Source organism: Musa acuminata, chromosome BXJ2-5, assembly GCF_036884655.1.
Source record: "Musa acuminata AAA Group cultivar baxijiao chromosome BXJ2-5, Cavendish_Baxijiao_AAA, whole genome shotgun sequence".
Taxonomy (NCBI): Eukaryota; Viridiplantae; Streptophyta; class Magnoliopsida; order Zingiberales; family Musaceae; genus Musa; species Musa acuminata.
This window is the reverse complement of record NC_088342.1, coordinates 43,407,589-43,419,090: the sequence shown is the minus strand read 5'-3', so window position 1 is coordinate 43,419,090 and position 11,502 is coordinate 43,407,589. Positions and strand designations below refer to the sequence as shown.

Here is an 11,502-nt window from a genome sequence, read left to right as displayed (position 1 = left end):
AACGTTTAACCAATTAACAAACCATAAACACTCACACTGCATAAAATAGCCATGTCAGAAATCATAAATAAATATACAAATTTTATGAAGTTCTAAGGAATAAAGATAATTTATTTTTTTTATAAAAAAATTAAAATGTTTTTTAAAAATTGTATTATATCAAATAAGAAGAATCGAAACTAATGTCTCAACAAAAAATCTCTCAAACTATCGAATAATTTCAATTCAAATCAAAGAGAAAAAGATTATATTTATTGAAGTAATTAGGATTAATTATATATTATTTTCTAATTAATTATTTTTAATATTTTAATATATATATATATATATATATAAATTATATTGATATTTCTATACTTATGAAAGTAAAATATTTAATTTTATTTTTTTTCACATCATCGATTTTGCTGATAAAAATATACGAAGATATCATAGGATTTACTACTGAGTAACGTATTGACTTTGTTCGATTTACCACTTAATACGTATAATATTTTCATCAGTACTATTGATGTTATGAGAAGTAATAAAATTAAATGTTTCACTTTTGTAAGTATAAAAATTCTTACGTATAAATTTGAAGACGAGAAGACCTTCCTCCTCGTCAATCAAGCAAGAGAGCTCCTTCACATCACCTCTCAGGATGCCAACCTTGTATGGCAGCTCCCATGGCAACATCCTCATCTGGATTCACACCCTCTCGGACCTTCGGTTCCCTCGTCATTCCTTCGACCAACCAAAAGCACTTCATCAACTTCTTTGCATCTTTCAGGCAATTGCTGCATGGGATGCGGGTTCTCTCAATAAGATGATTAACGAGAGACTCACTGTAGTATTGAAGTGCTTTGCTCTCCCGAAGCATCAGCAGTGATAAAAGGAAGGTTTTATCTCTGTTTGCATGGTTGATGAAGGTTCCACTTTCGCTTTCTCAGCTGCTTCCCTTGGCCTTTGCAGAGCCAGTTTGTCTTCGCCACCAAGGAATGTGTCGCCATTGGTGGACTTGACCTGAAAGATCACATTATGATGATGAAAAAGACGAGGAATATGAGTAAGAGGAGCATTTCAAGAACAAACCTCAAATACTCCATTAGAGATTTCCAGGACGGAGACATCAAAAGTACCACCACCCATACCAAAGACAGCAATCAGACCCTCCTCCGTGTTGTTCGTTCCATATGAAAGGGGTGGGCTCATTGGTAATCCTCGGACTTCAAGCCCAGCAATTCTGCCTGCATCCTTTGTTGCCTGGCGCTGAGCATCATTAAAGTAGGCAGGGATAAGCATCGGTTGTTTCCTTCATCTTTGCGAGGACAAAAGCACCATTGTGGCTTGGTGAGTATTGCTGACCATTCATTTCAACCCAGGCATGTTCATTGGGTGCCTTGGCACCATTTTCAACTCCTATCGGTGTAAATTAGGTATTAATTAAATATTTTTTTTTTAAATATAAAAAATATATGAATTATAATAAAAAAAAATATCTTATATATATATATATATATATATATATATATATATATATATATATATATATATATATGTATCTATGATGACGTATGATATGTGAATATATATGTTTTCTATGATGTATAGTGTGAGAGCATACAGATATGTTACGACGTGCAACGCATGTATATGTTATGACGTGTGATATAAGAGTATATGCATATATTATGACATGCGATGTGGGAATGCACGTATATATTACGATGACTTACGATGTATAAGTGCATATATATGTTATGATACGAGGAATAGAAATTCATAGATTTGCTATGTTTTCATTCATAGAAAAAAAATATCGTAAATGAATTGCTACGGTAATATGTGAACTTTTACTTGTGATCATAAAAATCACAGTTTAAATAATAGTATATTTAAATAATAAAGGAAGTATCATATTTCTAATAGGAGTACTTGAGGGATAGAGTGGAAGGAAATGAAGAGTTGTAGCCACACACAGTACATGAGAAAAGTTGAAAGATGATTAAGTTGATGCATTGGAGATTATGATTGATAGATATGAAACTAATGGTGTTCTATAGAGTTCAAAAGCTGTGACTATGTCCATGTTAATAGATTACGAGTCTTTTTGGTTGTCAATAGATTTGATTTTTCATTTTCTTCATGGGCATAAACACAAGAATATGAATTTTTATATACGAACAAATATAAATAGATCGTAACACACAAAAGAATTAAATAAAAATCATAATCAAATATGATACTAAGATTTATGTGAAAAACACCTTAAATTTGACATGAAGGGTAAAAACCATATGTCAAATCAGAGATAATCCACTATAAAAATGATGAATATATAAATCTCATAATAATTTATCCAAAACCCAAACAACAATATCAAGTCATAATTTTCAATATAATGATTAGAGGAAATTAAAGAAGATTTGATAATGATTGATTAATAGAAATATCACTAGGATAATGAATTTCATGATATAAAAATAATTCCATCCAATCATTATATCGAAAATTATGCTTAATCGAAAAAGTCAAAATTACATTTTTTTTTAGAAGATGGGAGAAACAAAAAAGAAGAAAATAAAATACAAACTAATATCACAAGGAAACAAAAACACGAACAAATTCACACTTTTTTTTTCTCATGTTGTTACCCAAATCCTTTTATTCTAAAAATATATATAATTTGTTCATTAAGAGAATAAAAAATAAAATATGTCATTCAATTTAAGCGATAAAGACCTAAATAATTAATTAACGATAGAATCTTACAATCAACTCTTATTTATTTATTTATTTTGAATTTTGCATTTGCAGACGCACAAATTAGGGATTGGCAGAGGAAATCATGCATCATGTGATGGTGGCGTTGACTAAGCGCACTCCATTCATCGGTGGGTAGATTCCACCGGCGAGAGTAGAAGTAATGTTGTGTCTGTGATGTGACTCCTTACATCTAAAAGCTCGTCCCCAACACCCAACTTATGGAACCATTGCTTTGACCGCACCCATGTTGGCCACTATCCAAATCATTGCAACCATGGCTCCTCTACGTACTTCAGCTGTTCCACTGCTCTTACTTCGTCACTTACCCTTACTAATGGTGTACATCACATTAACATTTCTCCGTCTAAACACAACAAAATATCAATCTCGAATTGATATTTATTTAAAATAAAAAACAAAATAAAATAAAATTCAATTAAATTATGAATGGACTGCACGCGTCGGATTCCGTCCATCTCTTTCCAGCTTGGCATACGCAACTTGTGTACGTACCTGCAATTAGTACACCCATCAGGTAAAAATAATTGTACCCAAACCTAATTCGGCCAGCCAGATTTGAAGATTCCCCAGTGATGACCGATGACCGCGGGCCCCACCACGTACAACCCCGCCCACTTAGGGTGGACATAATTCATCTCGCGATGCATCGTGGCTTTCGTGTCATCCATTGTCACGTACCCACCTCACGGTTTACCTCCCACGTGGATGTAGCTGAGATTTCCACACACACACACCCATCGTGGGGAAACATGTCCGTGCAATAATTATCTTTTGTGGTACGAACCGGCGTTAATGAAAAGCGTGACGAGGCAACACAATAAATGTGTGGGGGGGGGGAGAGAGAAGAGGTAAATAAACCGGGTCGGGGACGGGGCCCACTTTTCACCCGTGGTGGCTGAGGAGGGGCGGAAGGGGTCTCCCCCGTCATTTCGCCCACGCCCTTATCGTACCACCCCGACCGACCACGGGAGCGAGCACCCGAGGCGTGACCAGCCGCCCCCGGTTTGCCTCCGCTCGTGACGGGTCTTCGCGGGGCCCACCAAACGGTGAGGCAGTGGGGAGCGGATGGGTACGGCGCGTGATGGTGACGTTATTACTATCTATTTCAAGGGGATGGGCATGTGATTCGACGTTGACCGCGACCGGGCACGGGCGACGGTACGACGCGATCGAAAAGGACGGCTGTGATCCGATCGTCCGTTTTGTTTTCGGTGCGGGCCGGCAGTGCCGTACGTCGCCGTTCCCCGAGCCAACCCCCTCGCAATAATTGCGGTGAAGTACCGCATTTATTTATACGTCCATCGTAAAATTACGAAAATGCCGGCTCCGGAGTACGCGATCTCTATCAGAAGACACGACACGATGGTTGGGGGGTGTTCGTGGTATCAGTCTCTCATCCCTGACCGACTTGGAGTCTACGTGACATGAATCGTGTCCTAAAACTGCGAAGAAAGTCGTGGATGGTAGGAAGACTCCCCCATGTGAGATGTGGGTGAAGGCAACACTGACTTGATAGAGCAGAGGAAGGTTCCTCTTCTCTACCTTCCTCAGACCATTGGTCATGTGGAATATGAACATAACTATAAGAAAATATCTCATCTCATTGATCAATTCTTTAATTATTTTTAATATAATATTATCATTTTCTTGTAAGCTAAAATAGAAACATAAAAGAGAAACTAGAATTAAATTATTCCAGATGTTATCATATGATATTGATTGGGCATATCTTGGGAACCTATCCTCCTATCATTATTGTCAGTCACATCAGTATCAAGGATAACACGTCAGATTATACTTTCGATCAACGCTAATTTCGTAAAGGTCGGGCAGCTAACCAAGTACAGTACCATCCCGCAAAGGTCGAGACGGTGCCAAACGAGTACCGCACCGTCCCGCGAGGGTCGGGATGGCGCCGACCGAGTACAACGCCATCCTACGTGGGCCGAGATGACACCGACTAAGTACAACGTCAACGATAATAAATATGATAGGTACGACTTATCCCCGAGAGAGAGGATACAAAAACCCCTCGTGGGGTCGACCAGAAGGGGGATTTGCCACTCAGTTTTAACAAGATCTTCGGAGGAGTCAAGGTCAGGAGCCTCTTTCCGACCCCGACCTATATGTGCAGGGACCGGAGATCAAGAAACAGATAATCAACCCAAGGGAGTCTTCGACTTTAAAGTCATAGGCCAAGCCCGACCTCACCAGACTATGATCCTCGTCGACCGAAGATTGACGTGGATGATCCTACGTACCCGAGACTGAATCAAGCCGTGCCAGCTGATTCTGCCAAGGTGTAAAGGATCACTATCAGATATATATTTGAATTAATTAAGATTTATTTAAATAAAACAAATATTGGCATGCTGAGATCATCGGAATATAAACAAAGTCGGCATACGACACGGAAAAGAAAGTCTCATGAGAGAGTGACACAGAAACATATGCGTAATGTTACGTTACATTCTTTCAACGTAGAGTCGGTGATAAGGGGGTCGTCGTTACGGATCGTTTACTGTGGGAAGAAGTCGTCCAACTCCTCTCATCCATTCGTAGAAGTATATGGAAGTCACATGCTTTCACATCAAACAATTGCATGTTTGCTTACCGCATAATTCCCGGGACGAAATTTAAAGCGTACGCATTCAGATGATTTGAATAATACATCAAATAACAAAAATTTATAGAGACAAAAAATTATATATATCATAATTTTTAAAATATTTAATAATACTAATAATAATAATAATAATGATAATGATAGTGATAATGATAGGATTAGTACAATAGTCGTACGCGCGGAGCAAAGGGAAGAGAGACGTACTGACGAGGCAAATGGGTAAAAGACGTACTCCCGCAGCGCCGCACCAAAATAATGGACACGCAAGGAACGGTGGTGGGCTTCTCTTTTCTCGCCACTGCGCACTTTTCTAAGGGCTTCAAGGAAAGGCCCTCGCCTCCGTGTCAATTTACCGACTCTGCCACGCCGTGTGGGTGGGTGCCGAACAAGATAGAAGCCAAAGAGGTGAGAAGCGACGAGATGAGACGAGAGAAGAGACGCCAGCCGAAAAAGAATAATAGAGTAGCGAAAGGAAATGAGACGCTGTGGGAAGAGATAGAGAGGAGGAAGAAGAGAGTTCCACGCCGAGTGACGAAGATCTTGCTGCCTTCTTACGTCGATCGGTTCTTCCCCTAGATCTCCTCCCCTCTCCGATCCGCTTCCCCGAGTGCTTTTCTTTTTGTTTTGTTTGTGGGAGGTTGCGCTGGTGGTTTTGGCGACGGAGGTGAGATCTGGAAATTATGGAGGAGAAGATCTAGTATTCGGTAAATTGGATTTTGACTTTTGTTTTCTGAATTCTTTTGTTTCCAAAACTTTTTTTTTTTTGGGGGGGGAATGTTTTGTTGATGGATTTTGGGGGTTTCCTTGGAGGCCTTCAGGTTGGAATCTGATCGAGGGTTGGATCAGGGGAGGTGCCGCTGTCGCCTGAACAGAAGGTTGGTGCTCTTTCTCTGGTGGCGTTCGAGGGAGGATTTAAGTTTGATTTGGTCGCTGAAGATGGAGGGAGAGGTGGGTGCGCAGGTCGCCCCGCCCATCTTTTTTCACCACCGTCAGGCCCTCCCTGGACCTTTTCATGAGACCCCGCTGCTGCTAAAGAAGCGGGATTTCCCGTGGAAGAATAACCCCAGCTTTCAGCACAACCAGCAGCAGGACGGCAGGCAGCGGCTGATGGGCGCTTCACTCCCGGACCCGAGCGGTAATTGGAACCCCAAGATGTGGGATTGGGACAGCGAGAGGTTCGTGGCGAAGCCCTCCTCCGCTGCGTCGGAGATCCTCTCCCTGGGTTCCCAGCCGGCTTCTGCGGCCGCTGCCGTGGCCGATAAAGGGGACGGGGGACCCAAAGATTCGGTTTTGGGCAGGAACTTGGAAGAGGATGACCAGAACCTAGCGCTGAAGCTAGGAGGCCGAGCGTACTCGGCGGATGAGCCGACGACGAGGCCTAGCAAGAGGGTGAGGTCCGGCTCGCCAGGGAGCGGCTGCAACTACCCGATGTGTCAAGTGGATGATTGCCGGGCGGATCTGTCGAGCGCCAAGGATTATCACAGGCGGCACAAGGTGTGCGAGATGCACAGTAAGACTGCCAAGGCACTTGTCGGTAAGCAGATGCAGAGATTCTGTCAGCAGTGCAGCAGGTAATCCAGATCCGTCCCAACATGTGTTCTTGCCAGTTATTGTTTGAGCTATACGTTTGTACGTTCAGGTCGGATGTTCTTTCTTTGATTTCTTGTTATAGATTTTCATCTGTTATAAACTTCCTACGGAATCCAATAAATCTAGAAAAGACCCTTGCAGATTGATGAAAGATCACTCTGTGATTCAACTGATCTTTCTTCTGGGCTTGTTATTACGACAGCTGATAATTTTCTTTAACAGGATTCATATGATTGTAAAAAAATTAAAATTTCCAGTTTGTTTGCTCTTTTATGTATTTGGCTTTTATAACATTTTCGTGATCTGCACTCTTTGGTTCGCACAGAGTTCTGGATCTGTCTTCCAAGCTGTTGAATTTACCATCTCCTGGCTTGTCAAATTTTGCATGCTTCTGATCCATGGCATTGTGTGATTCAGATTTCATCCGCTTTCAGAGTTTGATGAGGGGAAGAGAAGCTGTAGGAGGAGGCTCGCAGGGCATAATCGACGCAGAAGGAAGACACAACCAGAGGATGCTTCTTCTAGACTACTGCTTCCTAGAAACCAACAGAATATGACAAATGGGAGTTTGGATATAGTTAACTTGTTTGCGATGCTAGCACACTTGCAAGGTATGCCATGTTGCTTATAGGATTGGTAATCCTGATATGCTGTGAGTTTCTTGCTTAATTTTTTGGTACTATGATGACAGGTAACAATCAAGTTAAACCAACCAGCATCCATCCTCTGCCTGATAGAGATTGTCTTGTTCAACTTATTAGTAAGCTAAGTGCGTCAAATAATGCAAACCCTTCCGCAAGATCATCCGTACCTGAAGGTTTTGATTTGAATGTATCTCAAGTCCCAGCACAAGCTTCCTTTGGGCAGTCACCAAAGGCAAATGGGGATGAAAATTCACCTTCCAAAATGAACCTGTTGGCAGTTCTCTCTGCAGCTCTAGCTGCATCTACTCCTGACGCCGCCGCATCTCTTTCACAAGGGAGCAGTGAAAGTAGTGGCAATGATAAGAACAAGCTACAAAATGTTGAACCCTCCAGTCACAGTAACTCAACTAATGTCTGTTCTTATGTTGGACGTCTGAGCAATAACTGCATCAGTCAATCTCGGGTAGATGTACCTCAGCAGACGGTTGAGCAAGCCCGGAAAAATTTACCTCTCCAGCTTTTTGGTCCTGCTGATAATGACAGTCCTCCAGAACTGGGATCCGCAACTAAATATCTGTCCTCCGAAAGTAGCAACCCTATGGAAGAGAGGTCTCCTTCATCTTCTCCCCCTGTTACAAAGAAGCTATTCCCTCTACACTCAACAATGGATATGGTGAAATACTCACAAGCATCAGAATGCCAGGAAGACAAAGCAACTGTTGATTTAAGCTCCAGTCACGGTGGGATTGCACCGCTTGTGCTCTTCAAGGAGTCAGAAACACGAGTTGTGAATGGGACAATTCAGAATCTACCATATCGAGTAGGCTACAAATCTTCTGGCTCAGACCACTCCCCTTCTAGTTCAAATTCTGATACTCAGGTAACATATAAATTCACCTTTTCTTCTTTATAAAGCTATTGCCCATCTTATTTGCTCATTTGCACTCGCATGGTTGAACAGGATCGGACTGGACGGATTATTTTCAAGCTCTTTGGCAAGGATCCAGGCAGTTTTCCTGAGACTCTTCGTGCTCAGGTACTGCAAAATGCTGTTACATATTGTCTCCCTTGAACATTCTTTCTTTGAATACTCAACTAAATCCTCATATTTTCTGCTATTGCAGGTATTGAATTGGCTTTCAAATAGCCCATCAGAGATGGAGAGCTATATTCGGCCTGGTTGTGTGGTCCTATCAATCTATTTATCGATGCCATCTATTGCATGGAATGCAGTGAGTGGCTTATTTATTTATACACTTTTTTTTGTTTAGGTATTTTTATATTTTAAAAATATATGTCGGTTTTGCAGCTTGAAGACAATCTTCTTCAGCGTGTCACTTCTTTAGTTCAAGACTCTGAAACTGAGTTTTGGAGAAGTGGGAGATTTTTAATTCGTACAAATAGACAGCTGGTGTCACATAAGGATGGTATGGTTTCTGATATCAATTTTTATGAAGCCATCATTTCCCTTTTTTTGTTTCAATTATTTGGATTCTCATCAAACTTATGTTTGTTGAGGCACTGAAATCAGATCATCATAATTAGATTTTTTTTTAATATATAACTATGAAATTGTTATCTGCTACAGGTAAGATCAGATTGTCTAAAACTTGGAGGGCATGGAGTGCTCCAGAGTTGATGTGTGTATCACCTGTTGCTGTGGTAGGTGGGCAGGAAACTTCCCTTGCACTAAAGGGTCGCAATTTGACCGTTCCGGGCACCAAGTGAGTGGAGCATCACAATACTTAATTTATCCAAACAACTGCTTTTGCTACCCAATCAGTGTTACTCATAAATTAGTTGTATTCATGTAGGATCCACTGCACTTACATGGGTAAATACATGTCAAAAGAAGTTCTTTGCTCAGCATATCCTGGCACCATATACGATGATTCCTGTGTGGAAAGGTTTGACTTTCTTGGAGGATCTCCAAATGTCTATGGTCGCTTTTTTATTGAGGTGATTCACCTTCACTTTAGTCCAGTTTAGATACAAGCATGACTTTACCACTTCCCATATAGATGTGAATGGTAAGCCCTTGTTCTCAACTTAGTTTTGAATTTTGTGGCCAGGTGGAAAATGGTTTCAAGGGGAACAGCTTTCCTGTTATTATCGCTGATGATAGTATCTGCCAGGAATTGAGAGCTCTTGAATCTGACTTTGAGGAAGATGTTCAAACACCAGATGTCATCCCAGAGGAAGAGGTTCATAACAGTGTGCGACCCAGGTCAAGGGAAGATGCTTTGCACTTCCTAAATGAACTTGGTTGGCTGTTTCAGAGGACACAAGCGTCATGCAGCCCTCTGTTTGCTGATTTTTCCAGCACACGGTTGAAGTACCTCCTCACATTTTCAGTTGAGCAAGATTGGTGTGCTCTTATTAAAACGCTTCTGGATATTCTTGTGGAAAGAAGCTTAAGGAATGATACTATAAAGCAAGAGTCACTGAAAATGCTTTCAGAAGTTGAACTCTTGAACAGAGCAGTTAAGAGAAAGTGCAGGAAAATGGTAGATTTGCTTCTTCATTATTGCGTAAGCCATGGACAAGATGTGACAAAGGTGTATCTTTTTACCCCCAACATGTCTGGTCCTGGTGGAATCACCCCACTGCATATGGCTGCATCTATGCAAGACTCAGAGGACATGGTTGATGCACTCACTAATGATCCACAGGAGGTAAAGCTAATTCTACCTTTTTGTTATTTAGCCAGATATCTCTGCACTTATATTCTTTAACTACAATAACGTGTACCTTCCACAAAATGAACTAATGAATATGGGTATAATGTTAAAATGATGTGGTTTTGGAACTATTCATCTAAAAACTTAAATAAAACCACATCAAGTCATCATTATACTAACTAATTTATTTTTGAACCTTTAGAGGAATACTATTGCTAACTTGTGTCTCTAATTTCTAGATTGGGTTGAAGTGCTGGAACTCATTACTGGATGACAATGATCACTCCCCCTTCATGTATGCTATGTTGAGGAACAATCTTACGTATAACAGACTGGTGGAGAGAAAGCTTGCTGACAGGGCGAATGGCCAGGTCACCATACTAGTTGAAGGCGGAGAAATATCCATAGATGGATCATGGGTAGGAGGATCAAACAGGCATGGTGCTCAAAATTCACAACCAAGATCTTGTGCACAGTGTGCTTTGGTGGGGACTGCACGGCTCAGACGAAATGCTCGATCCAAGGGACTGCTTCAACGCCCTTACGTCCATTCATTGCTCGCAATCGCCGCAGTTTGTGTCTGTGTCTGTGTATTTTTCCGGGGCGCACCACAGATTGGTTCTATTGAGCCGTTCAAATGGGAGAATCTAGACTTTGGCCCCAGATAGTTTCAGTTGATTAGTCATGGTGCAACTGAAGTATAGGTGATTCAGATATGAAGACACTGAAAGTAGTGTTGCCTTGGTTTTGACACTGGCACCTTGTAACATAATATGGAGAAGTGGCTGATGGCAGGCAAGACAAGCTTGGGATGAGTGGTTTGGTCAAGAAAACCTTTTCACTAGCGAGGCCCTTGAGAAAGCAGGTACCAGGACGCAGATCGGAGTTGGGTGGGAGAATGGTGGTTCCCTCAAGCTGCCAAAGTAGACGAAGAAAACTCTGGGTACTAACTTTGCCTGTACTTAGAAGAATCCCTTGGCTATAATTGTTGATTATTGTATTATGGTTCTGCCTTTTTGTGGTATCTTTCCTTTTTAAATCTATGGAAAAGACAACACGAGAAGCCCACCATGTGTTTGTAATAACTTGAGGAGGAAAGAGGAATTGTATCATAGACGTGCTGGCGACGTTATAACTTGTTGAAGCTGTGCAGAGATGGGAGTGCAGACAGGTTGACAGACAGAGAGAGATA

At 41.2% G+C, this 11,502-nt stretch overlaps 1 protein-coding gene across 3 annotated transcripts; it reads left to right on the top strand.

The window, feature by feature from the left end:
• The first annotated feature begins 5,747 nt into the window (after positions 1-5,747).
• On the top strand, positions 5,748-11,378 carry LOC135612875 (squamosa promoter-binding-like protein 15). 3 transcript variants are annotated; one of them, XM_065109653.1, is made up of 11 exons: positions 5,748-6,099; positions 6,242-6,966; positions 7,403-7,596; positions 7,677-8,509; positions 8,591-8,665; positions 8,754-8,861; positions 8,939-9,056; positions 9,218-9,353; positions 9,444-9,588; positions 9,702-10,304; positions 10,550-11,378. In XM_065109653.1, the coding sequence occupies exons 2-11, from the start codon at positions 6,332-6,334 to the stop codon at positions 10,976-10,978; spliced, it is 3,276 nt and encodes a 1,091-aa protein (XP_064965725.1). In that variant the 5' UTR covers positions 5,748-6,099; positions 6,242-6,331; the 3' UTR covers positions 10,979-11,378. The 3 variants fall into 3 exon arrangements, with proteins under 3 accessions (XP_064965725.1, XP_064965722.1, XP_064965723.1); XM_065109650.1 differs by having other exon boundaries at positions 6,214-6,966; XM_065109651.1 differs by having other exon boundaries at positions 6,206-6,966.
• The last annotated feature ends 124 nt before the right edge of the window (positions 11,379-11,502 follow it).